Source organism: Zingiber officinale, chromosome 6B (genome assembly GCF_018446385.1).
Source record: "Zingiber officinale cultivar Zhangliang chromosome 6B, Zo_v1.1, whole genome shotgun sequence".
NCBI classification, from domain to species: Eukaryota; Viridiplantae; Streptophyta; class Magnoliopsida; order Zingiberales; family Zingiberaceae; genus Zingiber; species Zingiber officinale.
Genome location: NC_055996.1, coordinates 12,644,728 through 12,669,303, shown reverse-complemented (window position 1 = coordinate 12,669,303; position 24,576 = coordinate 12,644,728). Strand labels below are relative to the sequence as shown.

General features: G+C 38.7%; 1 protein-coding gene, 3 non-coding genes and 1 pseudogene across 4 annotated transcripts in view; 1 reads left to right on the top strand and 4 right to left on the bottom strand.

The window, feature by feature from the left end:
* LOC121990770 overlaps positions 1 to 1,816 on the bottom strand; it is a 76,154-nt gene extending 74,338 nt beyond the window's left edge. Inside the window, exon 1 of the mRNA XM_042544841.1 lies at positions 1,577 to 1,816. Within this exon, the coding sequence (XP_042400775.1) occupies positions 1,577 to 1,816 (240 nt within the window). The remainder of the gene's footprint in view (positions 1 to 1,576) is intronic.
* A 13,140-nt stretch (positions 1,817 to 14,956) lies between these two features.
* On the top strand, positions 14,957 to 15,652 carry LOC121989944 (annotated as a pseudogene).
* A 7,728-nt stretch (positions 15,653 to 23,380) lies between these two features.
* On the bottom strand, positions 23,381 to 23,457 carry LOC121993438. The gene has a single exon (XR_006115282.1). It is a non-coding gene; the product is annotated as a small nucleolar RNA Z105 (small nucleolar RNA).
* A 52-nt stretch (positions 23,458 to 23,509) lies between these two features.
* On the bottom strand, positions 23,510 to 23,599 carry LOC121993489. The gene has a single exon (XR_006115328.1). It is a non-coding gene; the product is annotated as a small nucleolar RNA SNOR75 (small nucleolar RNA).
* A 76-nt stretch (positions 23,600 to 23,675) lies between these two features.
* Positions 23,676 to 23,763, bottom strand: LOC121993492. Its single transcript, XR_006115330.1, has one exon. It is a non-coding gene; the product is annotated as a small nucleolar RNA SNOR75 (small nucleolar RNA).
* Between the last annotated feature and the right edge of the window lie 813 nt (positions 23,764 to 24,576).

Here is a 24,576-nt window from a genome sequence, read left to right as displayed (position 1 = left end):
CTAATAATTGTTTTCCGCATCATGTTAGTTTTGTTCCTTTGTAAAAATACCAAATACAAGAGGCATGCGATTCTAGTTTTTTTAATTAGTTTTCGAAGTTGTGTTCTTTTGTTTTTTCTTTTCCTTGTGATTTGATTGTTCTTAGCGGTTAACCTAGGGTTACTATGGGAAGGTTAAATATTTAATTTCCTTAACAGGCTTTGTCTAGTCGGTGATGGTTGCTCCCATATCCAAGAAGGTCAAGTGCCTCGCCATGCAGTACTGGAAGCCGATTTTGGAAATAGATATTTAATTGTATTCGTGACTTAGGTGATTTGGATCGAACGTGTTAAGTTTCGCAGGAGATCCAAGTCTAAACCTAAAAGAACAAATAAATTAAACTTAGGATCAAACGTGTTAAGTTCCGCAGGCGATCCAAGTTTCATTTAAAAGAACACATGGTAGCTAGGAAAAGGCTCAGACCTTTGTACAAAATTTTTGTACAGTGGAACCGATAGGTTTTTCGAGTAGCAACCAACACCTTGCACACATAGCGGCGTGATGTAATACTGTACCGAACGAATCGTCCTTTTACCACGTGATGTAGATGGACAATGCTATTACTAGTCCGATGCCATATTATGATTTTTAGTTGATACGGATATATCTATGGATCCAAAGGGAACTATGGAGAAGTGGGAGAATATTTTAGGGGGTGTTTGGTTCTTTCATAGGAATAGGAATCATTGTATTATGGAATGTGAATGGGTATGAGCATGAATATCACTCTTAAAAGTAGTGTTTGATTAGTTGCATATTTTCTATCGGAATAAATCAAAATTTCCTTTTTTACCCTTAAAGGAAAATAATAGAAAAAAATAGATGTGAGAGAAAGATGAATATGAGAGAAAAATATGATGAAAGAGAATGATGAGAGAGAAAGTGTGATGAGAAAGAATGAAGAGAGAGAAAGTGTGATGAGAGAAAATGAGAAAAGAGAGTGTGATAAGAGAGAGCATGATAAGAGAAGATGAGAGAGAAAATATGATGTGAGAAAAAGTATGATGGGAGAGAATGAAGAGAGAGAAAATGTAATGAGAAAAAAAATTAGGAGAGAGAGTGTGATGAGAGAGATTGAGGAGAGAGAAAGTATGGTGAGAGAGAAAGTATAATGAGAGAGAAAGTGTGATGAGAAAAAAAGAGAACAGTGAGTATGATGGGAGAGATTGAGAAGAGAAAAAGTATGATGAGTAAGAAAGTATGATGAAAGAGAAAGTGTGTTGAGGAAAAAAAGGAGGGAGTGTGACAATAGAGATTAAGAAGAGAGAAAGTGTGATGAGAGCGAAAGTGTGATGAGAAAAAAGAGAGTGTGATGGGAGAGATTGAGGAGAGAGAAAGTATGACGAGAGAAAAAGAAGAAAGAGAGTGTGCTGGAAGAGATTGAGGAGAGAGAAAGTATGATGAGAGAGAAAGTGTGATGAGAAAAAAAGAAAAAAGAGTGTGTGATGGCAACGACACGCAGGCCGGAACAAGATAACGGCTCATAGGCCAAAAAAGGGGAAGAGGGGAGGTTTTTGGAAAACGCTCTATCTCATACCTTCTCCTGCCAAGTCTGCCTCTCTCCCGTCCCCGTCACCTCTTCTCCTTCATTTTCATTTTCGTCTTCTACTCTTTCCGAGGTCTCGCGATGGTCGTGCCGTGCCTTTCCCTTCTCCAACCCAACCGCTGCCTCCGCATGCGAGGTCTGCGGCGCCCCCGCCGTCTTGCCTAGGGCCTCTTTTCTCGCGGAGTTGGAGCTCGAACCCTGCGAGCTCGCCGATCCCTCCATCGGCCGCATCTACCGCCCCTACTGTCTATTTCCTCATCTCGTTTTCTCCGATCTCACTTCTGCTTCGCTTGGCTTCCTCTCGAAGCTGCTCCGCTGCCATCCCCCAATTCCATCGCCTCTGCCCGAGTCCATCCGATCGCACCGCCTCCCTTCGATTCGCCGTCGAGCCCAGCATGACAGACGAGGAGGACTACCTTTGTGATTTGGAGGATTGCTACCTCACTGATCATGAAGGCGTTATCGAAGAGAATGTCCTACAGGGCCTCGAAGACGGGCGCGAGGAAGAGTGCCACTGGTCACTGTCGTCGGTTATCACAAAAGAGTCCCTCCTAGCAACACAGAAAGAGGATTTGCGGAAGGTGATGCAGCTGCTGGCTCTTAAAGAGCAGCATGCGAGGACCCTTCTTATTCATTACCGCTGGGATGTTGAGAGGATCTTTGAGTTGCTCGATCAAAAGGGAAGGGACAGATTGTTCTCACAAGAAGGAGTACCCGTTGTCGATAACAAAGGCTTATCCACTTCAGTGAATCCTGTCACCTGTGATGTATGTTTTGAGACCGTTCCTACAGATGCAATCACTGAAATGGACTGTGGGCATACTTTCTGCAATGATTGTTGGACTGAGCATTTTATAGTGAAGATAAATGATGGACAAAGCCGTCGCATTAGATGCATGACACCCAAATGCAGTGCTGTATGGAATTCGGTCAGTGCAAGGTGTCCAGATATTGCTGATCGTTTTGATAGGCTGTCGGCGCTGCAAGCAGTAGCGATCAGATCTCATCGCCGCCTCAGGCCTTAGGGCCACTGCTACCACGGATCCCGTGCAGTGCTTCACGTCGGCTCCGGCCCTTCTGCTCGCCACCTTCGGCGTCAGCCATCGGCTGACCCATGGCTTCCACCGCCACCATGGAGATGCGCTGGATGTCTCCTTCTCCGCCTCACCCTCACACAAAGGCACTAGGTTTTGATTCGCCACCTCATGGCGGCCGACGTTGATATCAGTCGACGACTCCGACACTGCTCCTCTCCCCTTCTCGTGTATACATGTCGTCGACACACAACCCCGAGCCACATCCGGTTCCCATTGTCGCAAACGACCTCCGATCCGCACTGTCGTACGCTTCCGACGTCGATCCGCCTTTGTACCACTATTATGATTGTGAGCTGTGGGTATTATTCGGCCTATGAGCCGTTATCTTGTTCTGGCCTGCGTGTCGTTGCCATATTCCTACCTATGCGTCGGTACTGTATTCTGACTGTGTGCCGTCTTCCGGATTCATACCGCACTGGGCTCTGTGTTGTCGCCTCCGGACCGAGCTTCCCATCCAGCTCACATTTACCTACTCTTCCGGTTTACGATAACTTGATCAGCTCACCAATCTACCAAAGGGCACCCCCCCCCCCCTCCCAGGTATGTCAACATACTCATTATTTAGTCATTTCATTGCTCTACTATTATTGGACTGCTTATGTGTTTTTGGGACATGCCTTAGCATCGAGGTACCAGGGATCGGGACAACCCGGTCGCTGACAAGAGATAGTATTGAATGGAGGTCTCCTGATGATTTGGTCAACATGGGAGACAACTCATCATACCCTCCACCTTCGGGTATGACAACTTGGTCAGCATTCCAGCCACATCATTTCGACAGTTCTATCTTCTCATATTCTCGACAGGATCAACCATAAAATACTCACACATTTAAAAAAAATTATAATAATGACTCTAATTTTATTCAAGACCTAGGCCTTAAGCCTTACCTTGTCTATGATACTTGAATTACTAGGGAACCCGAGGAGCCATACAAGGAGTTACCGTGCTTGAATTTTTTGTATTGATAAAATACGAGACAAACTATCTATCGTAAAATTAGTTAGAGGTTAAGGGGGTGTTTGGTTAAATAATGGGAATCACTATGGGTATGAGTTTGATAGTAGGGTGGAATGAGAATAGAAATGGAAATGAAACCCATCAAGTTATATGGGTTTGGTTGATTCCCATAAATCTAGTAATCATTCCCAAAATATCATTCCCAAACTCACAATCCAAATACTATCTTTTACTATCATTCCATTCCCTCATTCTCAAACCCATCAACCAAACACCCCCTAAGATATGAATACTTGATATTTATATAAAAAATGTCTTTATTTAAATCTCATCTACCCTTAACCTTCTCCTATTTGTAACCACAAGGAAGTTTATGTTGGGAAAAAATAATATGTTGTCGGAGATTTTTGGGGACTTAGCTGAATTTAAAATTACATAGAATTTAAATTCAATTTACAATAGAGATGACCTGAGCGGATAATGTCATGCTGTTAGCAGGGGTTGGTTTCTGCTACGTGTCGAAGAGCGGCAGATCGTACTCAGTCGTCGAGCGGGCAGATCTGCTGAGCAGCAGGTCTGTGTTGCAAAGCCGAGCAGTCGAGAGCACATAGTCTGATTGGACAGAGTAGTCATCCAGCCAGAGAGACCGACTGAGCAGTAAGGCAGACCAGGCAATACGGTCAGGCAGGTAGACAGGCCTAGCGAGAGGCAAGTTGGGCGAGCAGACAGGCCGGGCGAGCGAAGCGACAGGCCGAGTGGCCAGAGAAGTCAGTCGGGTGGATGAAGAGACCGACCGGGCGAGTGGAGAGGTCGGTCGAGTGAAGGGGCCGACCGGGTTGATGAAGAGACCGGGGCAAGCTGACCGAGGCCTGCGAGAGTCGCAGTTTCCTTGAAACACATTCTCCTCACCTTCGGCTGTGCTTCGAGGCTTACTAGGGTTGTCTGTTTCCTAGGATATAATGACTGACCATGAATTCCACCAAGCACTGGTGGTCATGGCGAACTGAGAGGCACCCGATTGCTATCACGGACACTCTGTCGAATAGGAGTTACATGACATAGGAGGAGAGAACTCACTCATTATCACTCGATCGTTTCGATTTTGCATTAATCTCAAATTTAATGCATCCGTTACACAAGCAAAAGGTTGGTTGTTCCACTTGACCTGCACATGAATCAACATGGTTCAGTGTAATCCGGGCCTTGGATTTGCAGTCCCCCTGCCCACCCATGCATGAGAGAAAGCTTCTCCCCATGCATTTGTTACCATTCTCAATGCATGTGAATCAATATAAACTAACCAATATGTCTTGAAATTTCCAATGTGAGACTAAAATCTCATTTACAATAAAGCTTCTATCCTCTTCCACCTCTTCTCTATTAACACTTATTCAACAATCCCGCACATGAATGGAGATTGGGTATATGATAGCATTCAACAGTTGAGTCAAGTATAGGATAGATATGTTTTACCCTTTGAATCTTCCCTTGTGAAGGTTTGGTTGCTTACTAGTTGATAGTAGACATGATGTCCTTAAACTATATTGCCGTCTGTATAAATAGTGACATTTTTTTATTAATTACTCACTAAACAAAAATTCATCTGTTAATTATTAAAACTAAAACTCAATTCTTAAAAGATAATTAAAAAAATATCCTGCCGTTCTACTATTGCTTTCAAGTGCTATCATCTTTCGTTTTACTTCGAATGATACGAAGAAAACAGGCTCAATCTTGTTAACCTCAAATATACCATATTTTATTCTAGTTATACATATTTAGAATGTTTTATATACATGACAAAAATATTGTGCAAATTTCAATTGTTTTTAATAAAAATTGAACAATCAATTAGAAACTTTATTTTAACATAAAATTGGTATATTATGGAAATTTTAGTAAAAATAAAAGGTGATATTGAATTAAAAAAATTATTCAAAATTATGCTATATTTATATATTCACATTTTTTTTAATGAAGTTAAGGGTGCGTTTGGTTCAAGTTATCGTATATAACCTTGGTTATGTGATTACTAAGTAATCACATAACCAAGGTTATAAGTGAATAAAACATAATCTTAATCTTGTTTGGTTCAACTAGGTAATGGTATAATCTAACTTGACATTTACTATATTACCCCTTGTTTAATTATATGATTAATTTTGTAGAATAAATTAAATTAAATTATTAATAATAGTAATTATTATTATTATATTAATGAATAAGTTGATAATATATATAATAAATAAATAAATTTGATTTTATATAATAAAATTGATTTGTCTCCATGGATTCGAGACCGAGCACGATTTTCCTATGTCCTCCGGTGGGAGGCATCAACAATGAGAATGTCGCAGCCGCCGGCGGTGGCGTGTACTTCGACTCCTCCAGCCTCCGAAAGTATACTAGGATTCCCAAGGCTATCGTATGGCCTTGGAGTGACCGGCAGGTCGCCATCGAGGAGCTTGACGCCCCGGTGGTGGACCTACATGGCTTCCTCCACGGCGAAGAGGCGTCCACGCGGTGGGCGGCAGAGCTCGTCCAGCTCGCCTGCGAGAGCCACGGCTTCTTCCAGGTGACCAACCACGGCGTCGCGGAGCAGCACGTCCGTGACGCCATGGACTGCACCGACACCTTCTTCAGGCTCAGAGGGAAGAGAAGGCATAGGCTTTTCTCCTGCTCTTCAAAGGGTATTCGTCCATGATGCCATGGACTGCACCGACGCCTTCTTCAGGCTCAGAGGGAAGAGAAGGCATAGGCTTTTCTCCTGCTCTTCAAAGGGTATTCGTCCGTGACGCCATGGACTGCACCAACGCCTTCTTCAAGCTCGGAGGGAAGAGAAGGCATAGGCTTATCTCATGCACTTTGAAGGGTATTTTTGGAAAAAAAATATTAATAACCCTGGAATCGTAAAAAACCTAAGATTTCCAAGGTTTTCTGATTCCTGGTTCTATTTCCTAATTGCTGATGTGGCGGGAATGTTGCATTACCAGGTATCACCAATTACTTAAACCAAACAAGGTTATCATTGATAACCAACTAACGTTATCAGCGATAACCCCGAACTAAACACGCCCTAAGAGATTGAAAATTAGGAGACGTCATTACGAAGGAAAGGTAAATTATCAAAATTAATGCTAACGGGTTTGAACCCGAACCCGAACCCGTTGGATAAAAAAGATCCGGTAGTGTCGCGACAATGAAAGTATCTGGAAGCTTCCTCCACCCTAGGAATCGAGGAATGCGTGCTCGATCGTTCCTCATTCACGAATCTGTTTCGTCTGCATCTCGTTCCTCGATTTGTGACGGTTCGAAGTCTCTCTTCGCCTCGTCCCGATCAGTTTCGGTTCCAGGTGTAAGAAGAAGAATAGGGAGAGAGGAAGGAATAAGATGAGAATAATAAAATTTATTGTTCATTAATATTTGCCCTAAGGACAATACAATATATAATGTTCAAAAGTACTTGGTCAAATAACTAATTAATAAATAACAGAATTATTCTAAGAATAATTCTAAGAATAATTATAACAGAATTATTAGAAAAATCCAAATACTAATATGATTTGATTTGGTAATTTAATCCGGTCAATTTGGATAATTCTGTTATATCTCTTTTACCCCCCGACAAACTCAGCGGGAGATCTCTGACGTTGAGTTTGCTTGCTAACTTGTTGAAACGTTGTCTGGATAGTGGCTTAGTAAATATGTCAGCGATTTGATCTTCAGCAGAAATATAAGAGACGGATAACTGCTGAGTTGCCACAAGTTCACGAACAAAATGAAAATAAATTTCCACATGTTTTGTATGAGCATGAAAGATTGTATTTGCTGTAAGATATGTTGCTCCAATATTGTCGCACCAAATTTTTGGTGCAATATTTGATGCAAGATGAAGTTAAGAGAGAAGTGATTGAAGCCAAATAATTTCTGACGTTGTATTTGCTATAGCTTTATATTCTGCTTCAGTGCTTGAACGAGATACCGTAGGTTGCTTTTTCGAATTCCATGAGATAAGATTTCGTCCAAGAAATATTGCATATCCACTAGTAGAGCGTCTATCTTCAGGAGAACTTGCCCAATCCGCATCACTATATGCATGTAAATCTCGAGATGATTAGCGATATAAAAGAAGACCATGTAGAATAGTGCCTTTGAGATAGCGAAGTATTCTTTTTACATTATCCCAATTTTGTTCGTTGGAGCATGCATGAATTGACAAGCACGATTTACCGCAAAAGTAATATCAGGACGTGTGATAGTGACATATTGTAAGGCCCCAACAATACTTCGATAAATTTGTGGATCAGATAGAGCAGGAGAGGATGAAGTTGGAGAGTTGTTTATAGCAATTGGCGTAGAGACCGGACGTGCTCCATCCATTTTGGCTTTTTGAAGAAGTCCAGTAATGTATTTGCTCTGAGAGAGAAGATAGCCATCCTCATGTGGAATAAGCTCAATACCAAGAAAAAAACGAGCAATACCCAAATCTCTAGTAGGAAATTCTTGATTGAGAAAACTTAATAAAGTTGTGATACCCTTGTGATCATTGCCGGTTATCAGAATATCATCCACATAAATAAGAAAAAATATCATATTTTCATCATTGTATTTGTGAAATAGAGACGAGTCAGTCTTTGATCCAGAAAATCCTTGAGCTTGTAACCAATTAGATAGTCGATGAAACCATGCACGAGGAGCTTGTCGAAGACCATATAAGGATTTCTTGAGTTGGCAAACATGAGATGGAAATTGTGGATGAATGAAACCAGGTGGTTGCTCCATAAATATAGTTTCCTCAAGATGACCATGGAGAAATGCATTTGAAATATCCAATTATCGTACAGGCTAATTAGAACTAACAACTATTGATAATAATAGTCTGACAGATGTAATTTTGATGACTGGGCTGAAAGTGTCATTAAAGTCAATACCTGGCTGTTGACTAAATCCTTTAGCTACAAGTCGAGCTTTGCATCTTTCAAGAGAACCATCAGCTCGATGCTTAAGATGGAATACCCATTTAGAGCCCACAACATTCATTGAGGGAGTGCGCGGAACTAGAGTCCATGTTCCATTGCGAAGAAGTGCATCAAATTCTGTAGCCATTGCACTACGCTGGTGTCGGCCTTTTTGCATGTCACAAGGCGCTCCAAATTAATAAAGATTGGAACCCATTTAAACTAAAGAAAATGCGTGTAGTAAGGAGTCCCAAGTCATATTTTTCCAAGGATAACTAATATGTGTGTGCATTCTGGAATTGGTTCCAATCAAATTCTTACGTCAACAAGGTCAATTAAGTACATCATTTTACTTACAATTCAATTTATCTTCATCTAATGCATTCAAGATCAGAATTAAAGATAATTCATCCTCATCAAAACATGATTAAACTTCTTTCAATTCAAGTTGTTAACAATTAAGCATCATTGGATCAAATAAATTAATAACCATCTCTCCAATTCACAATCACAATTTCCATCAATTTCTTAAGCTCAAATAACTAAACTTGGACAGAGATAACAAATCACAAGCTCAAGTTCAACATTCCATTTTCAAGCATAATCACAATCACCACAAAATTCAACTATTAAACTCAAAAGCTCAATCAGTGACAACAAATCCATCGAATAGAACTAAGGTTTGCTAATTAAATGAACAACACTCAACAATTTGTGACAAGCGAATTATCTATGTCAAAAACAGTAACTAGATTAATACCTAAGTCAGTAGCTAAGCATGGGGTTTGAATTGCAGAAATCTAAAGAAATCAAAGTTACGAACAAGAAATCAAGAATAGAATTGCAATTGAAATTCAAACAAAACAAGATAGCAAGGAATAGAATCAGATCTGATGATCTGAGCAAATTCATGGGCAATTCAAAGACAACTAATGAAGAAAACTAAAACCCTAAACATCCCTCAATTCAAATCCCGTAGCAAAGACTCCTCACAATCTGCCGTGAAGCAAAAATGCTCTCGGAACCCCTATAAGCATTCAACAACAATCAAACAAGCTTCTAGTTATTTCCATAGGGCACTCACAGCTCACGGAAACCTCCGTTCAAGCTCCATCCATCTGGAAACCTCATCGGCAGAAGAAACAGAGCTCAAGTTCTGTTGAGTCGCAAATCAGATCGATCGGCCAAATCGACCCAGCTTTGCTGCGTAATGAAGATCGGAAAAGGTCCAGTAGCTCTCAGGAGACCTCCCTCTAAGCTCCGGTGGATGCGAAGATCGCCGATTGGGAGACCTCCACAATCGGAATCGTGGCAGTGAGCAGAACCTGAGTCGCGTCCGAGAAACCTCTCTCAACACTCTCTGATCACCGGAAGATGAACGCCGGTAGCTGATGATCGTCGTTGTCGAAGAAATCTAGCTCAGGGATCTGGATCGAGGAATGGGAGCGTCGGCGTTGCGGCGAAGAAGAAGATGAAGGCACTGTAGCAAAATCGCGAACCGAGCCCAAGTGTTCCTGTAGCTTCTCGCGGGATTTAAACCCCTTCTTATCTGATCGGACGGTCCAGAACAATCCGGGTCTTGATCAACGGCTGGATGAGGTCAGATCTGGATCAAAACTTCTGGATATTCATCAATGGACGAGATCTGCTCCTCATTAGGTCGGATGGACCAGATGCTTGACGGATGGCTCAGATCTCTCCAATCTTCAATGGACGGCTCATAATGCTCCAAGGTTTGATCGCCTCATTAAGCCCTTGATTTGAGCCCAAATGCGGTCTGATTTGATCGGGTCCATGACCCTTTTGATGCCTACAAAATAATAATCAAAGATTAGCATCAAATACTATGATAATTGGCTAAATTACAATTAAGTCCAAGGTCACATGCAATTATGAAATATAATGTATATGTGAGATTAAGCTATGAATAAACCATCAAAAGCATGCATTATGAATCAAGATAATATAGCCAAAATCATGGTTATCATACGCCAGTTTGGATCCTTGTTTGCTTGTGTAAAACAGGTTGGTTCAATAGATTTGGAAGAAACCACTAGAGCTCGTGGAAGGAGATATCGAGTTGCATTTGGTGGGCAACGCTCATAAATATCACTAATGGGAAGCATGTGACGAGGAGCATTATCATCTGAATCACTTGTTGATGACGACGAGGAAGTAGGCTGACATAGTGATGTAGATGATGGACTTGCATTATCCGAGGAACCAGAGAGCATATTATCTTCGATCGGCGAGACTTCTAAGATTAGAGCAGCAATCGGAGGTGATTCTGATGGTATAGGAGAGTTATTAGAGAGCTCCGGAGCAGGACCTAGAATTCCATCACTTCTGATAATATTAGGTGGCATTAAGAAGGTGCCACTTGTATCTGGAGGAGAGATTGAAGAAGCTACCGAAAAAGGGAATAAAGACTCATCAAAAGTAACATGTCGTGAAATATAAATTCGTCCTGTTGGTATATGCAAGCAACGATAACCATGGTGCAAATTGCTATAACCAAGAAAAACACATTGTAGTGAACGAGAGTCAAGTTTGTGTTTAGAATAGGGGCGTAACCATGGATAACATGCGCAACCAAAAATTCGAAGGAAAGTGTAATCAGGGGTTTGATTATAAAGTGTTTCAAAAGGATATTTATGATTGAGCAATGGTGTAGGAAGTCGATTTATGAGATATACTGCAGTGCTAACTGTTGGTGCAACATCCCTCAGGTCAAGGTTGACCTGGTTAACCAAGCTGAGTCTTGGTTTGGGTTTAGATGTTTGACAATAAGATATTGATTGAAGAAGAGTCAAGTAGGTCAAGGTTGACTGGATACTTGACTGGGAAGTCCTAATTGGCAAGCTAGGCAGAAGGAAATCCTGGTGAGTGAAGCCAGGTGAAAGTCCTAGTGAGTGAAGCTAGGCAGAAGGAAATCCTGGTGAGTGAAGCCAGGTGAAAGTCCTAGTGAGTGAAGCTAGGCAGATGGAAAACCCTAGTGAGTGAAGCTAGGTGAAAGTCCTGGTGAGTGAAGCCAGGCAAGGAAGGAAATCCAGATGGATCAAGGATGATCGGACATCTGGTGTTGGGAAGTCCAAGTAGGTCAAAGGGATTGACTGGATACTTGGCAAGGAAGGAAGTCCAGATGGGTCAAGGTTGACCAGACATCTGGTGGAAGTCCAAGTAGGTCAATGGAGTGACCGGATACTTGGCACGACGAGTAAAAGTCCAAGTGGGTCAAAGGGATTGACCGGACACTTGGTGGGGAGTCCTAGCAGGTCAAGGGAGTGACCAGATGCGAGGCATGATGTACCAACAGGTCAAGGTTGACCGGATGTTGGTTAGGGAGGTTTGGGACTTGGTTTTGGGCAAAAACCAAGTGCTGGATCGATCCGTGGATCGATCAGTGGATCGATCCAGATTCTTCCCAGCGAACAGAAAGCTTCTGGATCGATCCGTGGATCGATCCAGAGATCCCGATCGATCAGCCGATCGATCGGGACGATGCTGCTTCGCGCAATAAGCGCTGGATCGATCCGTGGATCGATCCAGGCGCGTTTCCTGAGCACAGAGGCGCTCTGAATCGATCCGTGGATCGATCCAAAGCCTCCCCGATCGATTCGGAACATTCGAATCGATCGGGATCCGACCGTTGCGTCGGGTTTAAAGCCGCAGGCGAGCGTGGTCTTCGGCATCTCTTCACGAACTACTTCTCCGATTCACTCCAGCTCTTCGCCAGCTTCTCCACAGCTCTCTACAAGCACGTGATCGCCAGTTCTTGAAGGATCTTGGAGGCTTTCCAAGTCAAGAGGCGGATCCATTGCAAGAGGAAGAAGTTAGGGTTAGGGTTTTTTTACTGCACATCTTGTAAGCTTTTGCTTAACTTGTATTTCCCTTTCTTCTTCTTGTATTGAGAGTGTTGTAGGGCTTCTCCGCCTTTGGTAGTTACCATAAAGGAGTGTTTTCATAGTGGAGGGTGCGTGTGTGGTGTGGATCCTTGGACTAGTCACCTCTTGTGAGGTGGATACCAAGTAAACCAACCGTGTTAGCGTTGTGTGTTGTTTCTTTGTATTTTCCGCTGCACATCCAAGAAGAAACAAGCAACGCCAAGCAACGAAGCGCACCGAGCGAACGCGACGAGCTATTCACCCCCCCCTCTAGCTACTTTTGGTCCTAACACTAACAGCTTTATCCCAAAATTTGCGCGGAACTGATGCATGATGAAGAAGAGCTAAGGCAGTTTCAATTATATGTCTATGTTTTCTCTCAGCAGAGCCATTTTGTTCTGGAGTGTGAGGACAAGAAACTCAATGAACAATTCCACAAGAGACAAAATGACGATGGAGAGCTTGATATTCGCCTCCCCAATTAGAATGAAAAGAGAGTATTTTACGATTAAAAGATCGTTCAACTTGAATTTGAAAATTACAAAATATATCAAATAAATCAGATTTCCTTCTCATAGGATAAAGCCAAGTATATTTACTAAAATGATCAATGAATGTAACATAATATTGGAAACCTTGATTAGACAAAATAGGTGCAGGGCCCCAAACATCAGAATGGATTATTTCAAGTGGAAAATTAGAAACATGATCAGATAAAGAGAAAGGTAGCTTATGACTTTTAGATTCCATGCAGGCCCTACATGAATAAGATGAAGAGGAGGTAATAGAAGTAGGTAAGCCATACCTATTGATGATTGACTAAACAATACAAAGGGAAGGATGACCAAGTCGAGCATGCCAAGCTGGTTTATTTGTGCGTTCACCAACAAAAGCTTTGATTGAAGAACTCTGAAGACAATAGAGGCCATTTTTGATTCTCCCATAAAACACAATAGCATTTGTTCCTCTATCCTTTATAAGATAATGATTATGATGAAATTCAAAAATGACATTGTTATCAAGACAAAACTGGCGTGTAGAAAGTAAATTTTTAGTGATAGATGGAACATGAAAGACATTGCACATGTGAAAAGTTCGATTAGATAAATGAACATATGTGTTTCCAAGATTAGCAATTTGCAAACCTGAACCATCGCCTACTTGCACCGTATCTGAGCCATAATATGACATTACGTCTGTAAGGATATTATAATCTGATGTGACATGATGAGTTGCTCCAGTGTCAATATACCAATCAGTAGATGAGAACTCTGGGTTTTTACCACAAGTAGGCACAGACGAAAGAACTTTAGGATATACTTGTGAAATAGATGGTTGTCTTGAGACTGTAGAACCACCAATGAAATTTGAATCAAATGGACTAGGACATTGAATACCAAAATGTCCAATTCCAAGACAAATTTGACATTTTACCCTAGACCGATCAAGTCTTTTAGGGCATATATTTCCAGTATGACCAACGATGTGACAAATTTGACATCGGTCCGGACTTTGCTTTTGTCCTCTTTGATGTCGTAGAGTATTTGACATCTAAAGTAAAAAATAACTTGTCCGGTGGTAGTGGGAAAAAAAAATAGAGATTAAGGAAGAGGAAAGAGAAGCAAAGGGGTTGGCAGCGGAAGAAAATAAGTATTTTTCGTTTGTTTTGAAAAATAGAGAAGAATAAGAAAATTAAAACATGTAGGAGAAAATAAGGGGCTTGAGGGAAAAATTTAAAATTCGCCGTTTATACGATCTCAGCCTCAAGAAATTGAGGGAAGATAAAAAAGAGAGAGAGAGAGATAGATGACTCTGATACCATGTAAGAAGAAGAATAGGGAGAGAGGAAGGAATAAGATGAGAATAATAAACTCTATTGTTCATTAATATTTGCCCTAAGGACAACACAATATATAATGTTCAAAAGTACTTGGTCAAATAACTAATTAATAAATAACAGAATTATTCTATGAATAATTCTGAGAATAATTATAACAGAATTATTAGAATAATCCAAATACTAATATGATTTGATTTGGTAATTTAATCCGGTCAATTTGGATAATTCTGTTATATCTCTTTTACCAGGTACTCCTTGTTCGCTACTCTCACTATCGATTAGGTTTTTGTTTGTGATTTCGTGAGATTTTCTTTTGTGGGTGAAACTCACATATTTGCCCTCTTACGCGTCTGAGATATGTTTATGTCGTCGAGTTCAACCCTAGAACGATAGAAGATACGAGTATTATTATTTGGGAATTATGATCTCGCAAAGGTATCTCGTTGGATCATTTGATTCTGATTCCGCGTTCGCGAGCATATGCTAGGGTTTGGTTGTTCGACGATTCATTGAATCCCCGTTGAATAATTCGTTTAATCAGTGTTTTCAATTCCGATCAGGTTTTGTTGTATCTTCCTCGTTGTTTGTTTCTTTTCTTCTCGTTTGTAAGTTTCGACTTTGCGGCTTCATAGATGGCAAGTGGAATTGGGGAGTCATCGTCTTCGTCTAGTGGGGATCCGCAGAGCTCTTCCTTCAGCGAAATAGTTGCAGCAATGATGCAAGTAGCTTTGAATGCAACATCTGGTTCGAGTTGGCCCAGGACCCTGTGGTGACCCTCTGTGGTCACCTCTACTGCTGGCCCTGCCTCTACCAATGACTCCATAGTCACGCTCAATCTTCTGAATGCCCTGTCTGCAAGGCCATCATCGAGGAAGAAAAGTTGGTACCTCTCTATGGCTGAGGGAAGAATTCCATTGACCCACGGTCGAAAACGTCACCCAGTATGAACATTCCTCACCGCCCAGCTGGGCAGAGGCCCGCAACGGCGCTGCTGCTGCCGCCTGACCTAAACAACTTCCACCATGGGAGTCCATGGTTCATGGGCGGAGCTCCGGTGGGCAGCACTAGGTTTGGTAACTACACATTCTCTGCTGCCATCGGTGGCTTGTCCCGTTGCTTAGCTTTCAAGTTCATGGGTTCCCTGCTGCAACTGCGGCTTATGGCCCCGGCACTGGTTTTCCTTACGGGTATGGCCATGCATTCCAGGGGTGCACCATGTTCATGGATTTCCCCAGGAAGTTCACAATGGACAACAAGCTGATGTCTATCTCAAGGCATTGCTATTTCTTGTTGGTGCTCTGGTAATTGCTAGCCTTGTTTGGTTCTAGCCAGTTTGGTATCTGAAGTACTGTCATTCTTGCCGTGATATCATGAATGGCTGTTGTTGGTGTTCTTTATAGGTTGATTGTGAATAGAATCCCATTGAATTGATTGTTCTTTCTTAGTACTTTTACTAGTTTTCGATTGTTTTTCTTAGTACTTTTGCTAGTGCTGAGCATCTTTATCTAAGATGTTATTACTTGTGCTCTGGTAAGCTGTAATTGTTATCACACATCTTATTTTTTCCAAAGCATGAAAGAAAAAGAGAAGTAATACTGACAAGTGTTCAGTTGCAACATGGTTTGCAAAATTGTAATCCGGATCATACAATCCGGAAACACTAAATCAATCAATCTGGATCAATTGATCGAATTTTATAGTAAAATTGACAATGGATTGCATGAATCATATAATTCATGTGAAATTGTTGATCTTGCATTACAGATGATCCAGATGTGTCACTAGAACCAAGCATCCTCATCGGCATCTCAATGGGCAGCAACTATATAGGGGACGTGATGGTGCAAGCGCCATGGGTAGCAACTATGTAAGGGACGTGTGATGGCGCGAGCGTGCGCAAGAGGAGGCTGCACCAACAGCTTGTGCTCTTGACTGTTCTAGCGGCTTGCGGAGGATGCACAAGGAGGTGCCGATGGCCGCTGTTCTCTCTGGGCAAGCAGAGGAGAGCAACAAACAGCACACTAAATTGATTTAAACTTTAGATTTTAATAAAAATTTTAGTTATAAGCAGCGCACTCAATTTAGGCACCCTAACTTCAATCCAGGCGTTGCCTAGGCCTCAATCCAGACACTCAAATAGAATCTTTTTATTTTTTATTTTTTTGGGATATATTATATATATTTTTAGGATTTAAAATTAAAAAAGAGAGGTACTTTTCGCACCCCTCTTATATGTCCTTGCCTGGTCCCACCTCAAATTTTAGAGGTGCTTATGCTTATATCCTTATTCGTTTTAATTTTTTTTATTATATGTTTATATTATTTTTTTATTTTTTAGTTGTAGATTTTTAGGAGTTATTATTTATATAAATTTAAAAAAATATAAAAATATGGATCAAAATAACAATTATATATATAAAACTAACAAAAATACTAACAATTAATAGTAAACACATTTATAACTTAGGAACAAACATTTTTTTTTCAAATAAAGAGTATATGTAATAATACACAAAAAAAAAAACTATATAAAAATAGAAATATTAATCAATATTACCTATAAATTTTGCTCCCGACGCATTTGGTAACGTACCTATTATTTTGTACCACAAATGAACACATGCCCTATAACGAGTGACTTATCCTTTAGCTTCGTACGATGAATGTTGTCACCACTATGTTAGAATGGGTGTTACAGGATAATGAGAGTGTAAGAAAATTTATACAAAGTGATTGCCAACATGGACAATAGCTATTTCTCAACGCTCTTAGTTTGGAACTGGAGGAGTTCGTAATGGCATGTGAGTAAAATAACTCTCAACATTTTCACCAAATGTATGCAGTACAAGATTATACCTTGATGTGATGACAATTCCCAAAGACAGAGAGTCCATCTAATACATATCTGGTGCTCACAGCTCGAACCAATACAATGAGAATAATAGATTGACTATCAAATTTTGATCTAGATAAAGTTGATCATATAGATCCTTATTTTGTTGAATCTCTTCTATAAGCTCGAATCATACTTGAAACCAACCTTTTTCACCATACCCAATTAGTGAAACTATTGCCCTGAATCCACAATGATTGTCAAGTTGAACATCAACAGTGTGGGAAATATAATGCTACAGAGACACAAGTAATTTCTCAATATAAGTATCAAGGATAGGTGGAACTGGAGAGTGATCATGAGTCGTTTGAGTATGCGAATCTTCGACCCCCTTCCACGTTTTCCTCTCCCTCGAGATGTTGTAGTCAGTTGAGAGACCCTAGATCCTGAAGTGGATGCATCTGCAAAAGAAGGTATGCGACGTCTACTTTGCTCATTTCTACTTGTAGGTCGACCTCTATGTTCTGTGTTATACGAAGGGGTCCGAATTATACTTGAGATGAATCTATCATATCGAAAAACTTGTCTATCATATGCTCTTACATATGTGGATTCATCCCATCTAATATATCAACAACGTGGGATGTCCTGTTGGGTCATGCTCCCTCATCATTAAATCGATGTACGTGCATAGACAATCTCCTCCAATGAGTGTTGATACTCTGTAGCGGAATTGGAATGAAAAAATAACAGTAATGTGCAAGATCGTGCTCGCATGACAATCCATATATAATTTTGATAGAACAGTTGCATCTACCGGCTAGCTGGTGAGATGCTTCCTCAGCGTATTTTAGCTGACCAAAAATCAACTTCATTACCTCTAATGCAATCAAACACCTTGTTTGATTGAAAATGTCATATGCAAATGTTGATGGCATGAAATATTGAGAAATCTCTCGAACAACTTGTTAATATCCTCGAACTGAATTATCAACATCTTATATATTTTTTTTAAAAGATGTTTGTAGGGGTGGCATGATATCTCTCAAATATAACTTCAGTCTCGCTTGTGCAGACTTTGCCCTGTAATAAAAAAATGCATTGTGTTTTAATAATGAAAAGAATTGAAATAATACAATAATGAACAAAAATGAAATAATAAAGTTATAAAGTGACTATACCTTTTATTTGAATTACTCCCGAGGTGCATACATGTATCAATCCATGCTGAAACAAAACGCTCTTTGTAAGAGTGTAACCATGTCTCCCAAAGGTAATTTAGAACACCCTCGAATCGTCGATACTCCTTGCGCATGACATCCCACTTCTGCTAGTAAGACCATTGTGTTGATGAATTAATGAGTGAGTGTTATAACGCATAAAAATGTTGTCACTCCAGCTCAAGCATAGGGGTGAATTTCTTTATTACACACTAGTTTATATGTCAAATACAAAGGATGTGATGTGCATTGGGAAAACATGTTTCAATGGTATTAATAAACGCCAAATCTCGATCTGAAACAAACATCAATGGCAACGATGCATCTTTTTCAACCATCCACTTCTTTAAGGTACCTAATGCCTATGTTAGTTGTTCTGTCCTCTCATTACTAAGATATGCAAACATAAGTGAGTAAATTCACATTGTAGATGTGATACCCATAACCTCCAATAGTGGTATCTGATACTCATTGGTCTTATATGTGACATCAATGATTCACACATACGAAAAGTTGACAAACAACTCTAAATTTTTTGGATAAACCCAAAGAATATCTGTGATTTCGTTGGTGTCTAAATTTGTACGGTAATTATGGAGGTATTCTTTCTTGATTAATTGCTCCAAGACATACTGAATAAAATTTAGGCCGCTCCGTTTAGCGGATTTGTTTGTGAAAATGACATTGTAAATATTTTTGATTCCCATAGTGTTTGACGGGTCTTTTTTCCTTCAAAATACTAAGAATTTCAGGAGGTGTTGTGTTGTTGACCATGTCGAGTACAAATTTTTTCTCTATTGGTTTTAACCTACATGGGTACTTATGACTATCAATTATTCTACTGATTGATGATTATGAAAACGACAAATAACTCTTAAACCCCATATCACACCATCTTGAGGTATTGGTATACCTCATTATATTGCTCAAATAGACATTTACATTTTTTAGTCCTAGTATTTTTTTAAGGATTGCCCATCAATTAGATATCGTGGCGGTTTGTACTTTCTACCTCTTTCACACATAAGATGGTACTTTGACATCTTGTCACCTTTTAAATTAGCAGAATTTTTAATAACTACTATAATATCATTATTCAGACCAAGCGTCTTCGCCCAATTTATCATATCTTCTCTATTTTAAATATCTATATAAAAAAAATATAACAAAGATGTATAAGTATGACATTATCCAATCTTAACATAATTTCTCTACTTATAAAATAAATAACTAATATGCATAAAATAATTATAATAACTAACCTTATATGTGATAAATTCAGTTGTATAATCGAGATTGTTGTTGGAGATACTCTCTCCACTATGAACATCATTCTTAATTGATCAACTATATAAAAATAAATCCAAATAGTCATCCATAATTTTTTCCTATGAATTACGAAAAGTAATGGCTAAAAAGATAATTATGTTCTAGGAAGAGAGAAGGATAGGCTGAGAGGAAGATAGCAGTGGAGGGAGGTGTGACTGAAAATAAAGTGTGAGAGGAGTATTTAAAGGGGGAGGTTTTGACATGTGTCAAGAGTTGAAGGGTAGATAATTTAAGTGGAGGAGAGATTCTAATATGTGTCAAGGGTTGGAGGGGGTAATTTAAAGGGAAAGGGATGTTTTGACATGTGTTCTGACATGTGTCAAGGGTTGAAAGAGGGATAATTTAAAGGGAGGAGAGATTTTGACATGTGTCAATGGTTGGAAGAGGGTAATTTAAAGAGAGGAGAGGTTCTGACATGTGTCAAGGGTTGGAGAGGGGTAGTTTAAATGAAGAGTGGTGTTTTGACATGTGTCAAGGATTGGAGTGTGAGTAATTTAAGGGGAGGGAAGGTTCTGTCATATGTCAAGCTTTGAAGAGGGGTAATTTAAAGGGGAGGTGTTTTGACAGGTGTCAAGGGTTGGAGGGTGAGTAATTTAATGAGAGTGAGAGGTTCTGACATGTGTTATGTGTCAAGGGTTGAAGTGGGGCAATTTAAAAGGAGTGGAAGTTCTGACATGTGTCAATGATTGGATGAGGGTAATTTAAATATCGAATTAGGAAGGTAATTTAAAGGAAGGGTGAGATTTTGACATATGTTAAAAATTATATAAAATAAAAAAAATAAAAAAATTGATGAACAAAATAATAAATAAAATTGATTAAAAAATAAATTTTTTTTAAAAAAATACAAGTATTGATGAAAAAGATAATAAACAAAATTGATTAAAAAATAAAACTAAATAAAAAATAAATCAAATTGAAAAAAAAATACAAGGAAAAAAAGGGGGGGTTGTCAGGGGTGGGAGAAGCAATTTGCTTAAAAAAATAGACATTGAAGGGGCGTGGATGAAATCTCCTTGAGTTTGACACTCCTTACACCTATGCACAAACTCTATGCTGTCATTCTCCTCTTCCCATAGTAAGCCAGCCAATAGTACCCTAACCTAAGAAGTTCTCTTAGCTAGCGAATGCCTATTAATGTGACCACTGCATGCTCTTGCATGAGTTTAATGAATGATTTATTGAGCCGTGTCGTCACATCTAAGGTTGGTTATGTCGAAGGATCTACCGTACAATACATTCCTAGAATAAAAAAATAGCCTCTCTAGGGCAACACCAATCACCATTAGAGAATTTAGAACTGAGAGCGAATGTTTTTGTTAAGGATATATTATATATATTTAGGGTTTAAAATTTTAAGATTTTAAAATTATGTTATAATGAGTTTGAGTTAATATGATTTTTCTCTAGGATTTAAACTTCCTTGTCAGGGGTGGGAGAAGCAATTTGCTTAAAAAAACAGACGTTGAAGGGGCGTGGATGAAATCCCCTTGAGTCTGACACTTCTTACACCTACACAAACTTTATGCTGTCATTCTCCCCTTCCTCATAGTAAGCCAGCCAATAGTACCCTAACCTAAGAAGTTCTCTTAGCTAGCGAATGTCCATTAATGTGACCACCGCATGCTCTTGCATGGGTTTAGTGAATGATTTGTTTAGCCGTGTCATCACATCTAAGGTTGGTTCTATCGAAGGATCTACGGTACAATACATTTCTTAGAACAAAAAATAGTCTCTGTAGGGCAGCGCCAATCGCCATTAGAGAATTTAGAACCAGGAGCGAATGTTTTTTTTAAGGATATATTATATATATTTAGGATTTAAAATTTTAGAATTTTGGAAATTAGGTTATAATGAGTTTGAGTCAATAAGATTTTTCACTAGGATTTAAACTCCCTTTTAGAGTAAGTGTTCAAAATTTAAAATTTTAGATACACATGGTATATTATATGTATTTAGGGTTTAAAATTTTAGAATTTAGGAGTTTAAACTAATAAGATTTTTCTTTGCAGGTTATAATGTTTAAGATTAAAATTTTTAGATATTTATATAATTATTCTTTTTAAGAAAATGTTGATTTAAAAAACTAATTGAATCTAGACACATGAACACTATAGTAGAAGCCTACAATCCATAACAGAGCAATGCTATATATATAAATTTTAAATTTTAAAAATTATAAATACATTTTATTTATTTATTATATACATTTTCAATCTATTATTTATTAATATCATTATTGATAATTTGATTTGATTTTTTAACAAATTTAATAAATATCAAATTGATTTAATCTTGGGTAATTTTGCATGCAGTCCCTATTGGTAAATAAATCTTTGCATGCAGTCCCCATCCATGAAAATTTTTGTTTTCACTCCCCAGTCAAACATCTTTACCTAATTGCCCATGATATTTTTAGGTACAAAAAGTCTAAAAATCAGTATAAATCCTCTTAAATTGAGTATATTAACTAAGAATCTAGTATATTTTTTATCAAATTGAGTACGATTCTTTTTTCACCTCAAAATATACTCGATTTTAGTTTAATGTGCTGAATTTAATAGGAATTATACTCATTTTTAGACTATTTGTACCGAAAAATATGAGGGTTAATTTCGATAGAAAATATACTGGATCCTAGTATAGAGTATTAGATTATAGTGTAAAGTGCTGAATTTAACATGAATTATACTTATTTTTAGACTTTTGATACCTAAAAAATAAAGGGACAATTTTGATAGAAAATATACTCGATTTATAATATAAAGTACTGACTTTAAGAAGAATTATACTCATTTTTGGATTTTTTGTACTCAATTTTGAAATTTTTGTACCTAAAAAATTTGAGGGGCAATTTAGGTATCAATATTTGCATGAGGGAGTTGAAACAAGTAATACTTTGCATGCAGGGAGTGGAAACAAAATTTTTTGGACATGGGGATTGCATGCAAAATTAAGATTGAGGATTTTTCTCTAATTTACCGTTTAATCTTTATTTATCAATAAATATTAAATTAAATTTTAAAATTTTTTAATAGGATTGACCATTCAATTCTTATCCAAACTACTACAAATTATGGTTGCAATACTCCTTGTGACTCGACATCTATCATTAGGATATGAAGTATAAATTAGGCAAATATTACGCATTCTGAATTCATTTTACAATATTTTGGATGAAGTTACTTATTACAGAAAGATATATACAAGACACTCTAACTGAAGCACAAAACAGAAACAACCTGCTTGATCCACCTGATTTGTTGGCCTTTAGCATTGCACAATCCGTTCTGACTACACATCATTTTCGAGCACATCTGATTCGCTCAATTGTAGGTTGGTCAGGTTCATTTGGTTGGCTTGCTTCCGTTTGGATCATATAAAAGAACTATTTTAACAATAACAAAACACACTCACGAACAAAATTATTCCCTTTTCACCATCAATTAATGATGAAAGAATTAAAGATAGATTAATACAAATACAAACACATCGATTAATGGATTCTTGACAAAACTCTATCCGCAATCAGATTTTGTAGATACCGTTCTAAAAAGAAAATTCAATTGAAAAAAGATTGAAGTTCCATAACATGACGAGCATGATCGGACAACAAATCTAATAGTGAATGGAGAACAACAATCTACATTGCTGAAGAAAACTCGGATTGGCATTCAGAATGAGTAGGAGGTTTAAATTCTGTCAGATAAAAAAATTCTCAGAAATGATATGAGATTCATCATAATGCCAATCCAAATGAGTATGAGATGCAATTTGAACGAAAAAGAAGAAAGAGATAGAATTTCTTTCAGACAAATGCCTCGATTCGTCCTCATGTCGAATGGAATGGATTAAATCGGACTCGTCATCCATCATTTATCTCATCAGCAAGAAATCCAAAGATTGAGAATGAACCGAAAATAGAATGTGAGATGAAATTAGAAAGAAAAAGAAGAAAAGCGACGAGATTTCTTTCAGACAAATGCCTCGATTCGTCCTTATGTTGAATGGAATGGATTAAATCGGACTCGTCATCTATCATTTACCGTACTGCAGCGGCGCTGAGATTACTTTCCGCCCGCATCGATTGTTTTCCGCCCGCATTAATGGATAATAAGCACAGGGGGTTTCGTTATTATTTATAGAGGCAGGGTTAGTGGCTTAGTGCTAGGGTGTAGAGCTCTCGTTTTTACGAAAATGCCCTTTTTTTATCTATCGATTGGATTTGTACGGCCCAATAAGGGTTTTGGCGGAAGTTGCAACGCCGCCCAAAACGGCCGGTGAGCTCCAACCGGCCACCATCATATTCATTTGATCCAATCGTTCTGCATTTCCTTGCCCTTCATATTTCGTGATAATCGTTAGATTTTGCTCAAGCTGAACAATTTTTCACCTTTTTATGTAATCATTTCTCTGCAATTGTTTGCTAAACTCATTCGTTTAGAATCGATTCAGATTGTTACTGAAATGTAACAGCATAAATCCTCTGTCGAATCATTGGTCCATTGCTTCTCCTCCACCACTTCATGCCAAAGTAAAAAATCAATCATCTGTCGGTTTGAGATTCTCGAATGGGGCTGATACGGAAGTTACAACATTCAAGCAGGATTCAAACAGAAGGTTAGCTGATTACTGTAATTATTAACTACATACTTGCTTAATTTCTCTAAAAAATGTTAGAAAATGGCATTATTTCATGCTCACAGAACTTGCCTTTTGATTTTTTACTGAGACTTTATGCGGCTTCAACCCCATATGGTTATTGATTTCCTTGGTTTCAGATACAAGCAGTACTATCTGCGCAGCAAAGAAGCTGCTGCATCTGGTGTTTCATATCTTATATTTCATCTCCACCAACTTCTAATTGATT